General features: G+C 47.1%; 1 protein-coding gene across 3 annotated transcripts in view; it reads right to left on the bottom strand.

Moving 5' to 3' along the window:
- Positions 1-25,566, bottom strand: part of Snx29 (sorting nexin 29) — a 420,267-nt gene that overhangs the window by 119,578 nt on the left and 275,123 nt on the right. For all 3 annotated transcript variants that reach the window (XM_075942055.1, XM_075942056.1, XM_075942057.1), the window contains one exon: positions 418-534. In XM_075942055.1, coding sequence (XP_075798170.1) covers positions 418-534 — 117 coding nt within the window. The remainder of the gene's footprint in view (positions 1-417; positions 535-25,566) is intronic.

Genomic DNA, 25,566 nt, shown 5'->3' with positions numbered 1-25,566 from the left:
CTGAGCCTATACGGGATGCTCCTCAAACAAAACAACTGAACAAAGCCAAGCAAAAAGAAGCAACAAAGAGATCTATCTGTACCAGCAGACCACATGGATACAAGACACAAAACCAACCCTGCTTCCTGACTGGAAATCTGTCCACATGGCAGATCACAGACATGCACTGTGGAGGGACATGGCATGTGTCTGCTGCCCAGCACACGCGGACATGGAGAGGCTGGAGAGAGCATACTCTACACGGTGCGAGGACGACCTCTTTCATTCCATGCCTGCACTTTCCTGCGTCGCTGACACCATCAGGAATGAACTGAAGCAGCAGTAAGACTGAGTCACAGAGGACTGGTGCCCACAGTGAGGGCGGGCAGAGGCAGATGGCAGGGCAAGGACCTGCCTGGTGGGGTGGGGAGCACTTACAGGACCTCGGAGGTCGATCAGCTCTTGCCTCATCTGGGACACCAGGGCTTCTTTGGCCACCAGGGCCCGGTGTAGACGCTCGTTGAACTCAATCAGCTCCCCATGCATCTCAGCCACCTGAAACAGACAGGAAGGACACTGTCAGGCTCAGGAGCAGCCTTGTCCACGCTGAGCTCCTGCTTCTCTGCAGCCTCCTTCCTGGCAGGATGCAGCAAGACATCAGCTGGAGACCAAAGTGTGATGTACCCAGCATCAGGCAACCCTCTGTGAACTGGGTGAGTTTATGGTCCAAAGTGCAGACCGTCTCCAAACCTTAACAACACTTTTCTACCAAGGGTTGGTTTGTTTTGTATTCGGAGTTTTGATTGTCAAGAAAGTTTCTGCTGGGGCCGGAGGTATAACTCAGTGGTAGAGTGACTGCCTATCATCCATGAAACCCTAGGTTCAACACTAGCAATGCAAAGATAAATTAATAATTATGATGCCCCAGCTAGAGGTGCAATGGAATACATGCCATTCTACTCAGTGAGTCCTTGGTTTCAAGTGAGAAAAGGGAAACAGGTTCTTTCCTAACCACAGTGACACACACTCAGCAGCACGGCTGTAACCACGGTGACTCGGACTCAGCAGCACGGCTGTAACCACGGTGACTCGGACTCAGCAGCACGGCTGTAACCACGGTGACACACACTCAGCAGCACAGCTGTAATCACAGTGACACACACTCAGCAGCACGGCTGTAACCACGGTGACACACACTCAGCAGCACGGCTGTAACCACAGTGACACACACTCAGCAGCACGGCTGTAACCACGGTGACACACACTCAGCAGCACGGCTGTAACCATGGTGACACACACTCAGCAGCACTGCTGTAACCATGGTGACACACACTCAGCAGCACGGCTGTAACCACGGTGACACACACTCAGCAGCACGGCTGTAACCACGGTGACACACACTCAGCAGCACTGCTGTAACCACGGTGACACACACTCAGCAGCACGGCTGTAACCATGGTGACACACACTCAGCAGCACTGCTGTAACCATGGTGACACACACTCAGCAGCACTGCTGTAACCATGGTGACACACACACTCAGCAGCACGGCTGTAACCACGGTGACACACACTCAGCAGCACGGCTGTAACCATGGTGACACACACTCAGCAGCACTGCTGTTGCAGCCACCACTGTCTCCACATCAGAACAAATCTTTTCCATGCTCTCTGTGAGCTTCTTGGCAAAAGCTCTGAGAGGCTTGTGTATTGGTCCCACCTTCCAGAGAGAGAACTAGCACTCAGGAGCTTCGAGGGCCTGCTCTAGGCTGTGAAGGAGGAAACATCAGAGCTCTGCTGCATGCTAGGATCCTACAACTACACCAGCCCCCACATGCAGCTGGCCAAAACACTATCCCTGAGCCCTGCAGGAAGACCCCTGTACACGCAGCCTCACCCAGCCTGGTTGCTGCCTCCTAACAGAGTCCTCCCATGCCCTGAACTCACACAGCATTTACTACCTGCTTAGATATACAGTAACACCAGGCTATTTGACACAAGAATCCAACATGATATATAAAAGATACTGCCAGAGTACCAGAGGAGGGAAGGACACAGGCAGAAGCTTCCATGGAGGGCTGGGGACACTATCCTGAGTCTCACCTCAAGGAACAAAAGCAAGCCCCACTACTTATGACAAAGTAAAATATAAAGCAGTCTGAAGTCCAAGAAGGTTTCTTGCCATTCTTTCTGCTCTCTTATGTAAGCTTCTTAGTAATGAGCATTCTTCCCTTCTTCAGAGAGAAAGGAAGGCATTCTTTAACTAAGTCCGTTAAGGAGTTGAAATGCCAAGAGACACATGACCGTGCAGTCAGTGAGCCTTCCCAGGCCTCCTCCTTCCTTTTCCTGGGTGATCCATGATGGAGCTAATTTTCAGTACGTATGCATGCATGCATGCATGCATGTATGTATATATCCATTGACTCTTTGACAATTCTACACATAGAACACATTCTGTTCATCTGATGCTTCCATCTAGTTGCTCTGGGGACTCCTTCTTTATGGTGTCCTATATCCCCAACATGCCGATCTCACCAAGGATATGAAACGTTAAGTCCAAATGGCAAAGACACCTTAAGAGAAAGCATTAACGAAGTGGTGGGCCACTGTGCCTTTCAGCATCCCTGTGCTTGCAGAAACCAAAGATCAGTTTTCCCCACTTATTCTTCACAAAACTTAAGTTATCTCATATTCAACACACACACAGTATCACCAACAACACCTGAAGACCCTCCCCATGGAGGTCATGTGACCTTCCAGCCTTCCTCAAGACAAGCAGGAAGTCCACAGCTGCAGCCTTGGTGCTGATGGACCTGCTACAGTGCTCCCACAAAATGTGGGCTTCAAACAGGTGCTGCGGCCATTTCTTCCTGCAAGGAGGAGTTCCACGGTTTTGTTGGGTTTACTGTAGGAGTCAGCGCTACAACACTATTCCACAAATGCTTACAGTATCAAACCACCAGGGCTCCAGGGTGTTCACTGTGAGCTGTCAAAACCCTGCCCCCCTTTTGTGCCACAACCATGATTGACCAGACCTGACAAGGCTTGCCAATGGGACCAAGGAGACAACACTTGACTGGAATAATCTCACCGTGAAGCTAGGTCTTCATTGCTACCAGGCTGATTTCACTTGGAGTTTTAGAGAGCATATTCCTACACACAAGCACTCAGACAGTTCACATTCTGTGTGGGCCATGTGAGCTCCCTGCTTCTCAAATAACTCTTCCCAACCCCAAATACAACTAGAAACAACATCAGAACTCAGAGGACCTCAGAAGAGAGATGAGTCACAAACAGACCCCACTGTCACTAACGGTAGGCCATAAAATCACCATCTCCTGGACCTGTGGCTTGGGGATGGCACCTTCTTTACCACAGACTGGGCTTAAGAGAAGAGATGCCCTCCAACCCACTCCCCTCAAGCGGACACCATGTCCCTCTCATAGACACATCACATTCTCACCTGCCCCACGATTAAATCCACACTCTCTCCCTCACTCCACTTCTCACTCTCGCTCCTTGTAACATGGCTGGGCCTGACAGTCATGCCGAGCTGTAGAAGTCACCCTGCAGACAGAGAGAGGGGCCTATGCACCTGAGACCAAGCATCTCAAAACTGAGATGCAGACGCCACGATGAAGATGTGAGGTGATGCCAGCTCACAGAATGGCAGTAGGACTGAGGCAGGGTAAGCACCCAGTGAGACGCTTCGCATGACAGGCCAAGAGACATGGAGCAGGGGCCAGAGAAGAAGGCCCGGAGAAGTCAAATGGGAGAATGCCACAGAAGGAACTGGAACACACTCCGGAGGCTAAAGGCTGCTCAAAGCGAGACTGCCGTATTGTTAACTGGCTGCTGGCATCATGGTAAGTGCTGAGGTAGGATGGCAGGAGGAACACATAACTGTCTCCTTTGATGTTTGGCCAGATGAATCATGGTTGTGTTTTGAAGGAAAGATGAGAGCTTCCTGGAAGATGATACTTTCAGAGCGTCAGCAAGCTGTGTGTTTTCTTCAAGATAGAGCATCAGGACAACGACCTTCAAATACAATGGATCTGGGGTATGAGAGAGCTTTTAAATTTGTGAGGATCCCAGAGTTACCATAATTGCCTTCCAAATCACAAAGGGTTATAAATGTAATAAAAATGCCTCTGGCATTATCCTTTCATACTAGAATGTTCTCTAACTAGTCCCATTCAAGTAAGTCATGCTTGCCCTCCTTCAGGTAACAAAAGAGGCCTCTTGATTAAGAAAGAACAAGACAAGCCCCAAATTTCAGTAGCAACTGAAGCTCTTCTCATAAGAAATGAGAACATATGCTCAGATGCTATCATATGCTCGGGATCTATCTATGAGGTGGTATTCGCACTGCCTTCTAGGTCTGTCTGTGGTAGCTGTTGGGAGAGCCCTTGATTTCTCCATGAAGAGTGCATGGCACCTGCCTACTTAAAAACCCAGCCAATACTAGCTACCCTATCGTATGCATACATACAGCTTCTTAGAGACTACAGGAGTCCAGTGGGCCTTCCAACAGGGTGCAACCATTCATGGTAGACAAGCTGTCAGGGTCAGTCGAGGCAGAGCAGAGACGTGAACCCACATTTTGGCAGCCTTAGCAGTAATCTGTGTCCAAATATCTGCAGTGTAGTCAGAAGCCAATCTCCTTTGTGGTAAGGAAGGTAGGTTTTTCCTGTATGGACCCAGCTGATCATAGTTACCTGGTAGGTACCATTCTAAGAAATGCAGATTTATGACCCCTAAAATCCCATTTGAAATGGGGGGACCTAGCATGAGCTTTACAGTTTACAAACTGACAAACAGAAGCCTCTGAAACACAGGTGTCAATAACTGTCATTACCCTGTCAGAACTGCTGCCACCAAGTCCCCAGTTTTGACCCTCACGCGTCGTGATACAGCCATGCAGGTAACCACAAGTCAGCCTCACGACAAGGTGACAGGCAGTCTCTCTTTTCAGCCCAGAGGACACCAGTTCCTGCCAGTGAACAATGTCCAAGAACCCAGAAACAATATTAAAACAGCAGTTAATGCTGATGTCTTCCTCATGGTTTCTGGAAGAAAAAAAGAAATCAAGAGAAAGACAGGAACCAGGATACAGCCCTGCTCTGAGTTCAGGGCCATTGCCTCAAAAGAATGCAAGATGTTCTATGCAGCCACAATAGGCCCAGGACCATCTTCCCAGACTGCTGGGACAGCCCAAAGCATGGCAGATTCCAATTCCCACAGCCCCAACCCAGAGCCACCTGTCCCCTCCCTAGCTGTGACCTTGGGCAGTTTACTTTCTCCTCCTTAGGGTTCAGTTTCTCGTCTGTAAAACAGGGGAAATAACACAAACTTCAGAAGGCCTGAAAGGTGTTACTCAGTTAATGTTCCAGAAAGCTATGGGGCATGGGGGAGGCTTCCTAACTGCTGGCTGTTGCCACCATCAGACAGACATCCAGCAGTGTCAGTCAGCAGTACGCTGGTTCTGTAGAACCAATGCCCTCAATCTCTCAGGTCTGCTCTTCTCCTCTATCCACTGCCAAACCATGCTTCAACCTGGACAAGCGCCATAGCACCCTCTGACCCCAAGCCCCCAGCTGATGCATGGTGCTTAAACAGAGCCTGAAAGATGCTTAATATATATCCTGTGGAGCCTTTAATCTTTAGGATGAGCTAAATGTCATGAATGAGCTTCGATATGGGATTCCCCTCTGTATGCTGTGACTATCATTGGTTAATAAAGGAACTGCTTTGGGCCTATAACAGAGCTATAGGGGAACAGAGCTAGGTGTGGGGGGGGGGGCAACTAAACTGAATGCTGGGAGAAGGAAGGCGAAGTCAGAGAGAAGCCATGTAGCCCCACCAGAGACATACACCACCGGAACTTTAGCTGGTAAGCCACAGCCGTGAGGCAATACACAGATTAACAGAAATGGGTTAAATTAATATGTAAGAGTTAGCCAATAAGAAGCTAGAGCTAATGGGCCAAGCAGTGATTTAATTTACACAGTTTCTGTGTGATTATCTCAGGGCTAAGCGGCCGGGAACTAACTAGTGGCCTCCTCCTACAGGGCCTGTCAGCGCTGAGTGGATGAGCCAGTAAAAGGACGGCATGGTGCTGGACCTGGCTGAGGAAGATACCCAGAGAGCATTTACAATCTGATGGCAGTCCTGCCTCTCCCCTCCTCCACCGCTGCCACTGCTCCTCAGGCTGGAAAAGGCTTTCTGTGCTGGGAAGGAGGTGAGGCCCCACAGAGCTGCCAACCATCCCAGGATCCTTAGAAATCAATAGCTGCCCTTTGTGAGCAAGCCTAGAACAGTTGGCAGCGCTTTCAAAAGAGAGTCCCCGACAAGGCTTTTAAAGTAATTCTTGACCCATTTTCACAGGACTGGCTGAATGTGGTGTTTTATGCTTGTAATGGGTTCTAATTACCACTATTGTGTGAAACCAGGTAAAGTGTGTGCTGAATTAATAGAGGGGTGCCCCCTTTCCCTCCACTGGCCCTCCTGTAACTGTTCCAGTGAGAATACACTTTGCAAGGGCTTAGAGTCATCAGAAGCAATCACAAGTAAGGCCCATGTGGCTGGGCGAGCACTGTACTCTGTATCAGGGCTGAGAACAGACCGGGAGGTGCACTGTCTTCTTTGCGTGATGGCTCGCTACCCAGCCCTACTCGTATATCCTATGGGAGCTTTGTGTGACACACTCATGGTCTTGGTGTCTGCTATTGCAGCAATCCCTTTATGGCCAGAGACCTCAGTTCTCTGCCCTGTAAAACAGGAGCAGCACTAGCACCCGGTATAATGTCTGAGACCTCAGAACCAAGGCGCCAGGGACTGTTACCTAAGAATTTCTTATGCTCACAATAGCCTCTGTTGAGCCTGTCATGTTCAACATAGAGTGAATGCTACAAAACCAGCAGCTTTTATTACTGAGGGGTCACTTAGGAGATGATGGATGGATAGATGGATGGATAGATGAACGGACAGACGGACGGATGGACAGATGGGTGGATGGGTGGGCTGGTGGGTGGATAAAGCTTGGGAACAAACTGCAATTTGAGTAGAGCTTTGCTAAGTGGGAAAGGCTGCAGAAGGATGCATAGATGACGGGGATGCAGGGCCCTTCTCACCTGGTTGGCGGCAACCCTCACCTTACTGGAACGTACCCTACTCTTCTTCCCCCTTGCCTCCTCATTGCTTCAGTATCAGCCTAGAGAAATTAACAGGAAACTATTGAAGGTCTTCTAAACTTTGAATCATGGAGATGTTTCAATAGGGTATGCCCGGTTGTCAGAGCTGCCCAGCTCCAGTCCCCTCCAGCCCAAGGCTGAGCCCATCCTCGCCCCTGTTACTCTGAAGCCAACTGCTGATGCCATTTCATCACATTTGTCAGTGCTGTCTAAAGACTTTAGGCGGAGGAGGGAATTGAACATCCAGGGTGGGCTTTAGGAAGCAGCCATGCTGTTCTCTCTTTGGCATCTACATTCTAGATTCATTTTAATAGGTGTGGGAACAAGTTCACAGAGGCAGACCCAGAACATCTTCACATCTGCCCTCTTGAAGGGTAATGTGCTCCATCCTGGGACCATCTCATCTTTCACATATTCAGCTACAAATTCATGAGTCTTCATTCAAAACACATCCACTAAGTCAATGTATGCTAACTGTTGGTCTGGGTATCAGATGATCAGAACCTAACTTGAAATACTGGCATACAATGTGGCCAAGGGCACGGCAGAAGCTGTACCCACCTATTATGGATTCATGGGAAGGGTCTAAGGGAAGTGACAATAAGCTGAGGTTTGAGAGCAGAACAAGGGCTGCCCTATAGACATAGATTTAAAACTCCACGGCACTCCCCAGCATGCCTCCTACCCACTCCCATCCCATCAGGCATGGTGTTAAGCCAGGTAAAGGATGACTTCACAGCAGCCAGACCCAAGGGCAGCTGATTATTTTCCAGGGAATGAGTTGCCAGGCCTGCATATTACGTAAGATGCTCCTGGGTTCCAAGGCTTCTCCAGAAAACATTTCACCCTTGAGTGCTACTTCCACATTAATTTTGCAGGATGCTGGAAAGCTCTGGCTCTTTATAAAAAGAAGCAAACTTTAAATTATGTGGCTCTTTGTCAGATTAGACAGTCTTCCAGAAATCAGCAAAGGCTGCTGTGCATTTTCAATCATATTCCTTTGGAAGGAATAACAGAGGCCTCCTGAATATTTCAACCATGGCTCAGTAAATTAGGTCTAAGTTTCAAAGGAGGGACAGTAAATGACAAACATTAACTTTTATGACTATCAAAACTGCTTTTCTCCCTTGAGACTCCCATTCTCATACTAAACAATGCTCACGTAAACCTGACAGGAACCCACTAAGAGGAACAAGGCCTCACCCCTGCAGGGGAGGGGCAGGTCTATTTGTGTATGGTGTCACTTATGAATACAAGTACCTGTATGTAAGAGCAGGGGTGCACACCACACTTGAGTATAAGTCATGGCATGGGACACTGCTTCAGAGATTACCTGGGATCTGGAAGACTATCTGACAGTCACATGCTGCGTGCCTGATGGCACCATGTGCACAGTTACCTGGCAGAGCTGTTGTTAGCATGAAGTGAGCTCACGCTGAACTAAAGCTCCAGAGACAGGAGCACAGTTCCCCTTCTACAGCTCTAGTGCAGGCAACAGCCACATTTCTCAGTTCCTCAGGCTCCATGATCCTCACATGGGAAAGACGAGATGAGATGGTTTCACAACGAGACAACATGGGTTTAAAGGCAGATGCCTGGGTCTGAATCTGGGACCATGTGCAGACGGCATCCTATACCCAAGAGCAGCTGTTATGTTTGTGTGTGGACTCAAGGCATTCAATGAACATGCACAGTGTTGGAACATGGTCCAAGAATGGTCGAAGAGCTTGTAAGAACAAGAGTCTTGTGACCTCAGTTTCTTCAGAACACAGAACTGTTCTTGGAATGTGTTTTCATGCTTCTCCCAGATAGGAGGGGGTTCATTTCAGTTGTTGTTATCTAATGCCTCTATAGAAAAACATGCTTTCATCATGTGCAGTCTGTCCTTGTACACTTCACTCAGAGGACACAGTCTGATGCTCTGAATAGAACGGCCATTGCATGAGCCTTTAGTCCACCCTATTTTCAGGCTCCCTTCTCCCAGGCCCAACTGCCAGTTAGAGTGGTAAACAAGCTCCGCCACAAACCACTCCCCTGAAGTCGGCTATGAGGGAAGAGAGCGTGGACCCTCCCGGAAGGAGGTTAAGTGAGCATAGGGGCCAGAAACCAGGAAAGGCTGTGCCTTATGATGAGCTTGCACATCATTTTTAAAGAAGGATCACAAGTATGATTCCTGATTCCCAGAAGGAATTTAGAGGATGAAGTGAAGACCAAGTCCAAAAGAATATTGAAAGGCTTAAAAACAAGCAGGAAAGATCTCCGACCCACTCTGGTCACTTAGTTATTAATTCGCACTGTCATTAAAATGCTTAAGGAAGAGTCTAAGTAGGATTTTAATTATGAGGAAGATATGGCTAATTTCTTTGCATGAATATAAACTGCATGATCAAACCTTAAAATGGGTAAAGAGGCAAAAAGGATGCACACACGCACGTGCACACATACACACAGTTCAGGAAAAAGTTGATGATGGTTCCCTTAGCTTCCTTACTGGAGCCCCTTTAAATATGTATCCTCCATTGCCTGAAAATGACCCTGGAGTATGAGGTGACGAATTTGATTATCAATATAATCTTGAATTCTCTCCAGTTATGATGAGGACTTAGGAGAGCCTATAAAAAGCTAACTTTACAACCTAGACAAACTAGGGCACAGCAGGGAAATGGATTCGTTTAGCAATTCCTTCCTGGTCTCATGAGCTGTGCTTGGTATTTCCAGTGCAATTTCAACAAAATCAAAATGTTTATATGCACTAACCAACCCATTTAAGACTCTAGAAGGGGAAGCGACATTGGACAGCCCTTGCATATGATCTTGAGAGGCAAGAAAAGAACTACAGCTATTTGAAGCCAGACTAAAAGAAGCATTTGTGTATCATGTGGATCCTTCACAGCCTTTACGGGTACTTATTTTCCCCACGAAATTGTCTCCTACAGTATCATGGGACAGGAATAGATTTATTTACAGCATAAGGGTTACAAAATGTTGTTTACCTTAATCTTCTTGCTCAATTAGTAAATCAGGGGAGAACCTGATGTCAACAGTTATATGGATCTGATCCTTGCTATATTCTATTAACTACCCTTAACTAATTTTAGTTTTAGAGTGTTGGAGAACTCTATGAACTCTCAAATTCCACTCACAGATTACTATGGAAGGATAGGAAATCATTATCCAACTGTTACGTTATGGGATTTTCTCATACAAACTGAATTTGTGATTACAGAAATTGTCCAACCTTCTCCCGTTCCACAGGCAGATACCTATTTTACTGATGGCTCAACCAAGGGTATAGGAGGGACTCACAGTTCAGTTATTCACCAGTCTATGATGGCTCAACCAAGGGTATAGGAGGGACTCGCAGTCCAGCTACTCACCAGTCTGTGCTGGCTCAACCAAGGGTACAGGAGGGACTCGAAGTCCAGCTATTCACCAGTCTATGCTGGCTCAACCAAGGGCATAGGAGGGACTCGCAGTCCAGTTACTCATCTGTCTATTAACACTTCTGCTTCCTCAGCCGAACAGATGGAGCTGGCTGTTTTGATTCCTCTATTACAGTTAATTCATAAACCCTTAAATATCATTTCAGATTCTGCTTATGTTGCAAAGGATTATTTCCAGCAAGACTCATATGTGCATATTCTAACATATCTGGTTTTATTGCAGATAGAAAGAAGCAAGCTGATACATTAACCTGCCATATTTTAACTTCTCCAGAAGAAAAGTGGAAGGGGTATGCATCTGCCATTGCAGATGGACCCACTGAAACAGCCCAAGGCCATAAAGGATAATGGCAGAGGGTGAGGAGACTGCAAAAATCACCAGAAAGATAGAAAACCTGCAAATAAAGGACAAAAGAATATGTGAACCATATCACCAGAAGTCAAGCCTGCCAAGTTCAGACTCTGTGCACCAAGGGAGAGGTTACTCTACTCTGTGTTTATGAATGGACCTTTGGACTATAAAGATTCATTCATCCATCTGGAGAATGAATTAATTAATTTTCCTTGGGATTTAAATCACTTCCTATTTATACAGGACATCACAACATTTGTATTCCTATTAAAACCAAATATGACCTTATGTTCTATAAGATACCAAAACTACTAATCACGGGTCACTTTTCAAGCTATTCTCTAAATTTCTCTGATCAATAAAATAATGTAAACAGTAGTACTGAACATAGTTTGAATCCCTGTTCTTGGTGACAGAGTACTACATGCAAGGCTTTCTGATATAATTTGCTTGTTTATAGGATAGGCATGCATCAAATGAAAACTAGATTTATCTGCATCTCAAATCAAAACAACTATGGATATACTGCTATTAAAAAAATAAAAAATGAGGAGATGTCAGAACATGGTCCAAGAATGGAGTCTGTGTGGAGAGATTTGGGTGCTTGTAAGAAAATTCCAAGAAAGCAAGACAAGAGCCTTATGCCCTCAGTTTCTTCAAAAGCACAGATTTGTTCTTCGGTTGTGCTTCTATATCCCTCCTGAGTATAGCAGATAAGAGTGAGTTTGCCTCCGATTATTCATTACAACTGGTTACTGTTATTTGCTTATCTGCCTCCGTGAAAACATGTCATCACATTGTGCAACTTGATTTGTGACTGTACACTTCACTCAGGTGATTCTTCTTAACCTTCAGAGTACTAACTGTCTAATACATGAGACTTTAGTCCACCTTGGTTTTGGCTTAATTCTCCCAGGTTCTACTGCCTTTAGAGCAGGAAACAGAACCGCAAAAACGGAATTGACCTAGAAGCATTTTTTAAATGCTAAATATAGACGATCAACAGAACTCCAAAGCTGCTATCTATACCCAGTGATGATCTATACCCAGTGATGATCTACCTCCAGTGATGATTTATACCTAGTGATGATCTACCCACAGTGATGATCTACACCTAGTGATGATCTATACTCAGTGATGATCTGCCCCCAGTGATGATCTACCCACAGTGATGATCTATACCCAGTGATGATCTACCCACAGTGATGATCTGCCCCCAGTGATGATATACACCCAGTGATGATCTACCCACAGTGATGATCTACCCCCAGTGATGATCTACCCCCAGTGATGATCTACCTCCAGTGATGATCTACCTCCAGTGATGATTTACACCCAGTGATGATCTACACCCAGGGAATGATATACATTCAGTTGATGTGGGGTTCCCCTCTGTATGCTATGAATATGTTTTATTACCACTGGTTAATAAAGAAGCTGTTCTGGGCCTATCACAGGGCAGAATAAAGCAAGGCAGAAAATCCAAACAGAGATATAGAGAAGAAAAGAAGGCAGAGTCAAGGAGATACCATGTAGCTGCCAAAGGAGACAGACATGCCCTGGAACCTTGCTGGTAAACCACGAGCCTTGTGGAAATATACAGAATAATAGATGTGGGTTAATTTAAGATGTAAGAGCTAGCTAGAAATAAACTTAAGGTAGTTTATTTATTAAACAGTATTGCAATTAATATAGTTTTGTGTGATTATTTTGGGTCTGGGCAGCCGGGAACGAACAAGCAGTCTCTGCCTACACCAGTGATGATCTACACCCATGGAAAGATCTATACCTAGGGAATGATCTACAACCAGTAATGATGTACACCCATGGAAAGATCCTCATCTAGTGGATGATATATACCAATTGATGATCTACACCCTGGGAATGATCTACACCCAGTTATGATCTATACCCAATGGAAGCACCTTTTCTTTTTAAGAAATAAGAGGAGAAATATCAGCTGGGCTACAGGCCAGAAAATACATTACCATAGTCAGCTGGCCAGTCCTGTGCCTGTGCCTGATGCTGCTTGCTGCCCACCTCCCAGCCATCTGGATCACGAACTCTCAGCTCAGTCTGGCTTAGGCAGCTGCTAGTGTCAAGGCTGAAAGGTTCTCTTCCCACCTTCCCAGAGAACAGCCCTAGTCACACATTGTTAGCTGTTTCTACAGGTCTGTCTCCCAGGAGGCAGGGCCTAGTGCAGGCCAGAGCTGGGGGTGTGTTCAACACTGTGTCCATGGCACACACAAGCAGCACCTGGCACCATCAGTGCTCAGAACTCACTCACTGACAATGGATGAAGAGTCCAGGCAGTATGGGCAGCATGAAAATATCAAAACAGAGAAAACTGACTGGGCTACTGCCCCTCAGCCCTGTCTGTTCAGGATGCTCTGATACACAAAACATAGAGCATTGTACACTTTTTCTATTGGGTCACAGCAAACTTACTTGGGGGAAATCTTAAAATGGAAATCAGAGAGGCATTCTGACCCTAAGACTTTAAAAACAAAGAGAGAGAGAGAGAGAGAGAGAGAGAGAGAGAGAGAGAGAGAGAGAGAGAGAGAGAGAGAGAAGCAAGTGTGTAGAAAAAGAAGGGACATGAGCTCTGAAGGCAACTGGGACTCATGGAGACCCATTTCCCTCATGTCCAACTTCAAGATGCAGGAATGCCAGCTGAATTTCCTGGACCTCAAGCTCCATTTTGCAAAAGAAAGTGATAGTGTCCATGACAGGACAGGTGCTGGTGTCCATGACAGGACAGGTGCTGGTGTCCATGACAGGAAGGTGCTGGTGTCCATGGCAGGACAGGTGCTGGTGTCCATGACAGGAAGGTGCTGGTGTCCATGACAGGACAGGTGCTGGTGTCCATGGCAGGACAGGTGCTGGTGTCCATGACAGGACAGGTGCTGGTGTCCATGGCAGGGAAGGTGCTGGTGTCCATGGCAGGACAGGTGCTGGTGTCCATGACAGGAAGGTGCTGGTGTCCATGACAGGACAGGTGCTGGTGTCCATGGCAGGACAGGTGCTGGTGTCCATGACAGGACAGGTGCTGGTGTCCATGGCAGGGAAGGTGCTGGTGTCCATGGCAGGGAAGGTGCTGGTGTCCATGGTAGGAAAGGTGCTGGTGTCCATGACAGGACAGGTGCTGGTGTCCATGGCAGGACAGGTGCTGGTGTCCATGGTAGGAAAGGTGCTGGTGTCCATGACAGGACAGGTGCTGGTGTCCATGGTAGGAAGGTGCTGGTGTCCATTACAGGACAGGTGCTGGTGTCCATGACAGGACAGGTGCTGGTGTCCATGACAGGACAGGTGCTGGTGTCCATGACAGGACAGGTGCTGGTGTCCATGGTAGGAAGGTGCTGGTGTCCATGACAGGACAGGTGCTGGTGTCCATGGCAGGACAGGTGCTGGTGTCCATGGTAGGAAGGTGCTGGTGTCCATGACAGGACAGGTGCTGGTGTCCATGGTAGGAAGGTGCTGGTGTCCATGACAGGACAGGTGCTGGTGTCCATGGCAGGAAGGTGCTGGTGTCCATGACAGGACAGGTGCTGGAGTCCATGGCAGGACAGGTTTTGGTGTCCATGGCAGAAAGGGTCAGGACTTATGGAGAAGACTGCAGGACTGTGCATGTGAATTTCTGGGGACACTACCTAGAACACAGCCTCCAGGAGCAGGACAGGTGAGAGGAAATGCAACCGTGGCAATGAAGAGACACACCAGCAGCAGCCAAGCTGGCATGGGCTGCTGGAGCATGTGGCACAGACAGGGTTAGCTCTTTAGCCAATGGGATGTTCTTCAGCAGAGGCAACCAAGGGTTTTAAATATGGCATTAACCTTGCGAGCTTTCCTAAGCTCACAGAGATGCACCACCAACATTCCGTGGTCTCCTCGAGCACCTTCTGTCTCTTTTCTCTAAAATGGAGACAAGGGGCCTGCTGTTCTGTCTTGTCAAGAGTTCCTGCTTGACTAGCAGGATCTGTCCCCAGCACTCCACTGAGCACTGCCTGTCACTTTCAAAGAGGCCTCTCCTCCACAGCTCCCCACACCCACTCCTGGTGGACAAGAGTAGCTTGCCTTTGACACGGATGAGCTGTGCATCTGCTGTAGAATGGTTTCTATCACCATCTTGTTCCTTCTTCGCCCTGGGAGTTCCCTGAGATAAGAGATGCCAGCAATTCTCACCTCAGTGTGAGCCCCAGGCATTTAGTTCATCAGGTCAAGTCCACTTCCACAACAACTCCCAGTGACCAGGCCAATGCAAGACCAGCTCCCGGTCAACACAAATGTAAAATTCCCAGCTAGGCACAGTGGCACACACCTGTAATTCCAACACTCTGGAGGCTAAGGAGGGAGGACAGAAAGTCAAGGCCAGTCTAGCTGTATACTAAGACTCTATCTCACAGAAAAAAAAGAATGAAATGGAACAAGAGTGAAACTCCCAATGGCAGCATTCAGTTCTCCACAGGACAAGCTTCATAAGGCAACAAACCTCGTCATCACAGGCTAAGCCCTGCCAACCTTCCTGACCAAAGTCCACACTGTCTCCTATTCTTTCTCTGCCTATGATTCTCCATGGTCCAGTCTATCTGCCCAAATATTTTTTGTTTTCTTCTCCATACACAGGCCTGAGCCTGAGCATGCCCTTCAGAGGGACCTCCCTGAAAATCCTGCGGGAAACTTTCCCGGTACTAAGTTGTGTTCACCCGGAGCATCTTCTCCCTGCCTGTGATGGAAGCCTCTGTTAAAAAAAACACAGTGCCCCAGCCTCCTAAATGTGGGCTGGATCTTTTCCCATCATTTCTAGCCCAAGGAGAAATGGCAAAGGCACCAGGATGCCTCTGCTTAGATTAGAATTCAAAATGGATTTTCTTCTTTTCTTCCTCTCATAGGCTCTTCTTGTTCCCTGTGTTGGAGCCAACAACTGAGCCAACTCTGCTGTGAGCTATCCTGTGCCCAGGATCTGATTGGCATTAGGCTCCTCGCTGTTAGAGCAATCCACACATATGTTGGTTTGACAATTCTGCCAGAAGTCAACAATATGACAAGATATTGTCTGAAACTACTATTTTTTTAGAGAGATGTCTTAAACAGAACTAGATAACCACTATGACTAAGTTACTTGTTTCTACAAAGTTAGGGCCAGGTCTGGTACACACACAAACACACACACACACACACACACACACACACCTGTGCTTGGCAGAGACACTAAGTATTTAACTTGTGAAGGAATAGATAAAGCATTGGCAGAGGCAGGGGGCCTTTCCCTCCTATCTCCCTTTAAAATTATAACCACAAAGTCCTACCTCTCTTTAAAATTATAACCACAAAGTCAACTATGACAATCTCCTCAGGAGGTTCTTCTCTTGGGACGTTACATACTAATGAGATGATGTCCTAAGCCAGTCAGTAAGAAGAACTGACAGTTGATAGGCACAGCGCTCTAGCTTTTGTCTTGCTTTTAGTACTGAGGACAAAAACCAGGGTTTCACATAACCTAGGCAATCACTCTGCCACTGAGCCCACCACACTCTGGACACACCCAGTCATACCTGATCTCCCCTAGCCCAGGCCCACCACACTCTGGACACACCCAGTCATACCTGATCTCCCCTAGCCCAGGCCCACCATACTCTGGACACACCCAGTCATATCTGACCTCAGAAGTGAAGCCAAGTTGGATGTGGTTGTACATGAATAGGAGAATGGTTGACCCACACTAGCTGTACCAAGGACTCTCACCTAACCCTGTCATGGTTAAGCAGGAAGGTCGAGCTCTTCCTAAATTCATAGGCAAGGAAACTGAGGTGCAAAGAGCTGATGTGACAGAGCAGAACCGCACAGCCAGACTGACAGCCAGATCCACCTGTTTCCAAACCAGGAGCTTCCCCACCTTAGCCGGAGATAACTGTTGGGCACACGTCAGCAGGGGTCAGGGTGGCTGTGCACATGTCTCTCTCCTGAGACATCTATTCTGGGGACAGAACTAGCACATGGCTCAGTACTGACAGAGAAATACATATGTTGCTTTGCAAATTTAGCCAGAGCCACAATAAAACATCTTTAAAGCAATTCATGGAAACAGAATGCTTAACAGTCTGGTTTCATATGTCAAAAAAGGAATGGAGTTGCAGGTAGGGTGGGTAGAGACGGAGTGTGGCTGGAGAAGACCTCACCCTACTCCATGCATTGCACTGAGCTCGGGATGAGCATGAGTGAGAAGGATGTGAGGTTCACACTCAACCAAGGTCCTCACTGGAAGTCAGGTGTTGTCACTTCGGGGAGTGCACTAAACCAGATGAGCTGTCATCTTCTTATCTACAAAGGGAGGACGAGCATCTCAAAGTTCCAGGTGAAAGAAGTCTTCATGGGCCAAATACAGGCCTAGAGCAGATGCTAGTCAACAAGCTGGTGTGGAAGGCATAGGTTTACAATGGAGAAATCACTGGAAGATCTGCCATGTGTCCACTTCTCATCTTCTCCACACACAATACACATATCACATTACACACACACACAAACATACACACATCATACTATAAACCACACACAAACATACACACATCATACTATAAACCACACACACATGTACATGCATCGCATGCACATACCACACACATACATATACCACACGCATACATACACTACACACACCACAACCACACACACATACACACCACACACACATATAAACCATAATATATCAAACACACATATACAAACACTACACATACACACACCACAAACATATATGCACCATACACCTACACATATACACCACACAGACACATATACCACATGCACACACACACACCACATATACACACTACACACAGATATATATAGATAGACAGATAGATATAGATATAGATATATATACCATGCATACACCACACACACACCATACATCACACATACACACACCACACATACACATCACACACACACACACACACCACTACACACACACACATGGCCTCTAACTATCCCACAAACCTCCCTGCAGTGGCCCCGATAGCACTCACTCTTTCTGTTCACAACAAAATCCACTCTAGCTTCTGAAAGGCCTGGGAACTCAGACACTAAGAGACAGATTTAACTATATAAAAACATCAGCATGGAAAGCAGCCATAGCCAGTCCAGTCACACAAGGTCCCACACCAGAACAACGGGCCTTGTACTTAAGCTCAGTGCTCAGTGCCCATTATCTTGAAAGTAAAGTATGATGAACAGAAGAGAGAGGTGTGATGAGAGGCAACGGCATTCTGTCTCTGCCTCCCAGTGCTGTGTCAGCTGCTGCCTCTGGCAGGGTGCGTCCCTGTGTCATTCCTTAGACTAGGTCCTGGGGTCTTTGAGAACCACACCTACAGTGAACTTGTGCTGAAAGGGATATAACACTGGAAATGGAAACAGAGATTTAAAGAGAGAGGGTGACCTTGAACTTCTGCCGCCTCCATCTTCAGAGTGCTGGCATTACAAGGCACACATCACCATACCTGGTTTTGTGTGGTACTGAGAATAAACCCACTGAGCCACATCCCAACCCCAGAATTCTAAATGCACTTCTGACTTGTCCTGGATCCCACAACAGGTAAACCTGTCTAGCACCAATAACAAGTTCCCACACACTATCCTGAGAAAAGAACTCTATCAGCAGCCAGAAGGCTCTGTGGGGAGCCCATGCCCAGATCCTAGTCTGCATCCACCATCCAATCCCACAGCATCCTTCCAGGATAGGCATGTCAGAGTCCATGAGAGCAGGTCGTTGGCTCTTTTCCCTCGGGTATACTGCCAAGGGCTGTGAGCTTTGTGGTTGCTAAACTTCATGAAAGAGGAAGGGCTTACTCAAGTATGACAGAGAGGAGGGGAGAGCCTGGGCCTCCAGGATGTTCCTGAGTTTCCAGATCAAACCTTATCTAAAGCTGCATCTTTAGGGCCATTCTAGAAAGACTATTCTGGGTTTAAGGCTGAGGACCAATTACTTCCTTAGTTTGCTTCAGACATGTTTTGTTCCCCAGTGATCCACATTGGGAAACGGGCCCCTTTAAAAGGTGGGACCTAGTTGAGTCTTAGGTAAATTAAAGCAAGCCTTTGAAAGAGACAAGTATTTCTCCCAGGACCCTGGTTCTTAAGAGGACTATTAAGTTAGACATTGTGATTCAGGGCAGGAAGATAGTTAGAAGCTAGGCCAGGTCACAAGAGACCCTGTCTCCAAAGTAAACAGGAAGACCTGCTATACAAGCCTGAGAGTACCTGACCCAGTCTCTCTGACTTCCCAAAGTGGTTACAGAATTACCAACTTACAGTATAATTTACATCAACATCACACTGTGTCCAACAGACACACAGTGTGTTGTGCCTGATACAGCTGATGGTTAAAAACTGCTTTCAAAGAACTCTATGCAGACCAGGCTGTGGTGGCACACGCCTTTAATCTCGGCACTCAGGAGGCAAAGGAAGACAGATCTTTGAGTTCAAAGCCAACCTGGTCTAAAGAGTAAGTTCCAGAACAGCCAACACTGCGCAAAGAAATCCTGACTCAAATTAAAAATAAATAAATAGATGAATGAATGAATGAGAACTCCATGCAAGAACTTTGGGGTCAGTGTGAATGTGAATGGCCTTCTCGGGAGAGACAAACCTCATTTTGCATCTCAGCTCCACCACCTACTAGGTGGACGACCCTGAACAGGTGGCACAGTTGGCATGTCCTCTGTTACTTGTGAGTTAAAGGGTCTACCACCACCTGCTGCCTGCGATGTCACCAAGTCCTCAAACAACCTGCAGCCCCTCTGCCATCAGAGACGTCCTTCAGCATGAGCCTCGTAGGCTGATGTGAAAGCATCCCTGGCTCTCCTCTCTAAGAAGGGGGAACAAATAATGCTCGCCATCTCTGGGGAACACACAAAGAGGTGCAAATGTCACCAGTCTAAATGCTAACTCTGGACAAAGACAGCATGTCATTCCAATTACTGTTCGCTAAGGGACAGGATTTTAAGGGTTATGATTACACAAAGGCCCCAGCGGAAACCAGCAGGCTCAGGCAACCCCAACAACCTCATGGATGTGGGGCAGTTGACAGTTTCTGTATCACGGGCTACAAGGGCTTTTTCTTTTCTTTTCAATTCCTACCAAGAAGTGCTCCACACTCAGGTTTATTTCTGGCTCAGGGCCGCCATGGGAGGTGGGGAGAGATTCTGTTCTCAGTACCTTGTCTTTGACTGTGCCACATTAAGCTCAACACAAAAACTTTCTCCCCAAAAGCTAAAGCAGTTTCAGTTCTTGCTAGATAACTCTGAGAGAAAGCACTGCCTGTGAGTCTGTGGAGATGGCCTGAGTTGACTGATTTTATTCAGAATGTAAATATTGTGGTTCTCTCTCTCTCTCTCTCTCTCTCTCTCTCTCTCTCTCTCTCTCTCTCTCTCTCTCTCTCTCTCTCTCTCTCTCTCTCTCAATGGCTCTCACACTTTTCCAGGCAGATAACAGTTTCTTAAAAACACCCAGTGTCAGCCCATTGTTGCACACACAGATCCTACAAACTATCATTATAAATGTCTGTCACAGGCAACAGGGGAAAGCAGAGGCAGGCAGTCAAGGGCCTGGGTTCAAGCCCTGACCCTACCAGTACCAAGCAGGATGGTCTTGAACAGGCTGTGATCCTGTGGGGCTTTATCTCCACCAGTGAGCCAGATATATTTGGCCTATTGTAGGACCCAGGAACACGCCCTTGCAGGTCCAAAGCCTTCAAAGATCTGTCACCCAGTCACCTACGATGACAGCAAAATGATGGCCAGTCCCTCTAAAGACAGTGTTTCCCACATATACTTCAGAAAGCAGTGCCAAGTGTCTGTCTGCCTTGTCTCCTGCTGTGGTCTGTCATTTCTCACAGGAACAGCACTAAGTCAGCAGCCACTGGGCCCCTCATAAGCACAGCCTGTGGAGGTGTCTTAGTTTTGCTCCCTACTGCTGTGATAAACACCTTCACAAAAGAGACTCAAAGGGGAATGTTTAGCTCACAGCTCCAGGTGACAGTCCCTGGATGTGTGGAAGTCAAGCTATAAGGAACTTGAAGCAGCTAGTCACAGTCCAGCCCAGTCAGAGCAGAGAACAATACATACTAGGGCTCAGCACCACCACCACCTCAGCCCTGCTCACACAGCAAGACCCAACCCACAATTAAGACAAGTCTTCCCACAACAATTAATGTGGAGATAGAGGTCCCTCCCCCAGGTGATTCTAGACCAGGTAGGGCAAGCTGATGTAAAAACTGCCCATCACAGTAGGCTTCCTTCTAAACAGATGGCGTATCCAAGCATTTCTCTAGGAGATCAATTCTGAGACCCGGTGGCTATAAAACAATTAAAAGGGTAACAATGTGAAGTAAGGGAGCAGCGATGTCTTCAGGACCTCAGGAAAAAGAAGTGGAGAAGCAGGCTAGGTAGGAGGCAGGATCTCAAGGAAATAGAGCTGCCGGTATTCAGTCTCAGAAAAAGATGGACCACTGCTATAGGAACAGGCCATGTTTTCAAGAGAATTTATCATCCATGAACTTGGTAGGAAATACAGTGATTATTTGACACTGGCAATAAATTCAATACTAAAAACTGCACAAGGCAAACAAAGATCCACAGTCTACCTGGGACTCAGGTTACCACACCCTAAGTGCAAACTAAGAGTAGGGTGAAGTCAGAATTACCCCTTCACCTGTCTGCTTCACAACCTGAGACTGAGCCTGTCACACAGAAACTGAGTGGGCCCATGTGTACAGGCAGAGCTTGTCAAAGCCATGCCCAAGCTTCGTGTCTCAACATTTCTCCACTAGCAAGCACAGCTGCCAGTGGCCTGGCTATGACAGTTCATCTGATCTGCTCTACGACATCCATCTAACACACCTCCTGATGGCTGAGCCTGCTAAGAAGTACTTAGCATTGTATTTGTCCTACAAACCCACACTCTACAGTGCATGGCTCCTGAGGGGCAGCTTTTGAAGTGTGTGGTACCCTTGTCTCCTCAGAGCTAAGAGATGAACCATCATTTCTCTTCCCTGTGAGGCTATCCAAAACTTAAAACACCCAGTGTTTTATATATAAACCCACTAGCTACAAAGGAGAACAGAGAGCCACATGAAGGGGCATTTATGAAATGACAAAGAAAATACACAAAAGTTGTATGTGCTTGTATGGGTTGGCAGCTGTGCTTATCACTGTCCATTGCATTCCTAAAAACAAAGAGGACCGGACAAAAATGCATTCTTTCCTAAATCGCCTCAATCAGGCAGTCTGCACTGGAGGGACTCTGCTATTGAGTACCTCCCCCACCGCAGGATGCAGGCTTGGAAAGGGATGTAGACCTTGCCAAGCAACATGTTCCAAGACAGGACTACAGAGGGCAAGGGGGAAACCCTAGGAAGAAGATGGAAGCAACATGATAGCCCTCTTTATATGGCCACCAGTCCACTAATATGGAACCCCATTAAAAACACTGGTGATTGAATGAGCAAGTGACAGTGAACTTGGGATTTCCATGTTGACCTCTGGCCAGACATTCTGGATCAAATGATCTGATCTCTCCAAGCCTCAATCAGGGCAACTCTGTCACCACGCTAGAATTGTGAAAGACGACCCTGACCCCGTGTGGCAAAGCCTGGTCCCAGAGTCTGCAGGAGCAGAAAAGGAGTCTCCCTGTTCTCTCCTTCTGCAGAAGTCTGGCCAGCATGAAAGATAGTTATGAACACATGCTAGCCACATGAGCAGAGCTGACCACGGCAATCTGAAAGATGGTCCATATGGGGAGCAAAGGTGGAGGTAAAACTTGAGGAGCTCAGGTGATAGAGGAGAAGAAGGAAGAGTGAGGGGAACCAAGGAAGAAGTGACAGAAGAGTCAATCAGGACACCAAAGACTGTAGAACATGGACAGTGGGGAACAGGCTGGAAGATGGAGATCCTGAGAAAGTCTGGGAACTGGAACACAGGTGAACCTAGCAGGAGGCCTTGGAATGGGGCTGGTAAGGATCAGGGGTACCTACCTTAGACTGTCCCCAAAACTCCCCCACCATACCCCAGGTCCTCACTTTCTGATTGTGGCCTCAAAAACCATCAGGACAGAGAAGAATTCAGAACCATCACTTTAGCAGGAGAAAAAAAAAGATAGAGTGTAACACATTTTTAGCTATTACCCATAAAACTGTTTTAATGCAAGTTTCCCAACAGGCATGGCTACTAAATAAGTAATTTCAGCCAGACCCAAATGCTAATTTACTCAAAATCTGTGGGTCATGACCAAGTTTCATGCTAAGAAAAGAAAAATGCACCTGCTGGTTCGGAAGCTGATGATATGCATGGATACATGCACACATGCACAGGCATGCACACGTGGGAAGACGCACAGCACACTCCCATGGCCCAAATTTTACCTTTGTTTAGTTTTTTGTCTGAAGTGAGTATGATAGCAATACATGATTAATAATAGCAAGAAAGCAACAAGTGTAACTAATGCCTCGCTGTACCTTCTAGTAATCCCCCTCCATGAGGGTGGGAGGGAGATATGTTCTAGAACTTTCCATGGATACTGAAAGAAAGGCTAGACAGTACACCTAGCTTTATTATGCAAGTACACAACTGTGATAAAGGTTAATTAATAAATAGGCAGAGTCTCTCCAAAAACTATTTTAAAATTCTTATTGAAATTGTAGCTTCTACATAACATAAAGTCCACAAAGAATCAATAAAGTGAAAAAAAATGTCATTTCTAGAATTTTTCACTTTTTTGTTGTTGTTGTTGCCAGGCAGTGGTGGCACACGCCTTTAATCCCAGCACTCAGGAGGCAGAGGCAGGCGGATCTCTGTGAGTTCGAGGCCAGCCTGGTCTACAGAATGAGTTCCAGGACAGGCTCCAAAGCCACAGAGAAACCCTGTCTTGAAAAATCAAAAAAAAAAAAAAGTAAATAGAATTTTTCCATGGCTGACCACAGGAAATAGAAACTAAGGAAAATGAAACCACAGACAAGAAAGAAGCCCCAGGAAGCACAGTAAGTAGTAAATGGGCCAGCATGAACCAAGCAAGAGCTGTGTCCTATACCAGGCTTTAGCCCCCAAGGACCTGGGGTGGTGGGGGAAGCAGACAATACTGCTTCCTATGTGAATGAGACGCTCCCCAAACTCATCTGCCAGCTGGACTGCACTCTGCCTGAGACTGAACAAATCCACAGCACAGCACAGTTTAGGTGCATCCTGGAGGGTGGGTGCACTGCTAGCCTGCAGTTTGCAACAGGTTCTGATTCTAAGACTCCTGGGCTGCATGCTGGACAAAACCAATGGTTCTGAGATAGGCTGTCAGGCTTTGCTACCTGCCAGGGGGCCTCCTGCAGCTACCATTGAAACTCTATGACTTGGCTGCCACATTTTGGAAGATGGTGACCCCAGTACCCACCTGCAACCTTGGCTCACAGATGTGTTGCTCAAGGGCACTTCCAACACTAGGTAATGGAGAAGGTAGGTTATTATATTAGGTCAGCCACAAGGCGCCACCAATCCCTGAGCACAGTGTCAGTTACCAGGTCAAGTCCACAGCACACTACAGAACTATCTGCAATAACCAGGGGAACTGAGGCCTCTGCCGTGAGTCACAACTTCTTGCACTATTCCTTCCATCACCCATCTCACAGTGAGTGTAGACACACAGGAGTGTGTCTACAATGATGCTGTGCCTGGCCTCATACCCCAGCTCCCACACTCTGCCCAACACACACAACTGCAGATGCTCTTTGGACAAGGTGATGATAAACAACTGTAGATATCTGGATCCCTGCAAAAATTAAGGCCTGTAGGATAGGAGGAGGAGGAGCTCGACGCAGTAGGTAAAAGCTCTTGCTGTACAATCATGAAGACCTAAGCTCTGACATCCAGAACCTGTATAAAGTTGATGGAGCAGCACAAACATCGGTAACCCTGGTACTGCTGTGGAACAACAGGTGGCAGAGACAGCAGGATCCTCAGAAGCTCACGGGCAGCTACCCTGGTATTCGCAGATGAACAAGAAAAGAACATCTTCTCCAGATGGAGGCAAGGACTAACACCAAATGTGGTGCTCTGACCTCTACATATGTGCTGTGGCATGCATTCACACACATGAATACCCCCCCACACACACACACACACATACAGACAACAATATTGCTATTCAGGAAAATGTTTTAAGTCCAACAACACTGGGCAAGGAGCAAAGGGATGATTCATAAGTGTGTGTGCAAACACCTCTCCCCACCCTCCGTGACCTAACCGCATGCTTCTAATGAACCATGAACCAGCAGATGCAAAACACAAATAGGATAGATGCAGTCAGCACTCAGCATGTACAAACTGAAAACTACACAAGCTCCTGCTTTCTGCACAGGACTGTGTGGAGGGCACAGGCCACTCTCTACTCATTTACACCACTGAAAGAGGCAAATGCAAAAGCTATTGGCAGGACCAGGGCCAAGTAAGAGCCCAAATTATCTTGACCAAGCATCACCACTCAGTTCCAGGGTGCATTAAGCATGTAATATGCGAGGAGCTAGGACAGGGAAACCCAGAAGGGCAGAGTCCTCCATCAGGTACAGC

Source organism: Microtus pennsylvanicus, chromosome 11 (genome assembly GCF_037038515.1).
Source record: "Microtus pennsylvanicus isolate mMicPen1 chromosome 11, mMicPen1.hap1, whole genome shotgun sequence".
NCBI lineage: Eukaryota > Metazoa > Chordata > Mammalia > Rodentia > Cricetidae > Microtus > Microtus pennsylvanicus.
The sequence above is the reverse complement of the archived record's forward strand: the minus strand, read 5'-3'. Positions and strand labels throughout refer to the sequence as shown.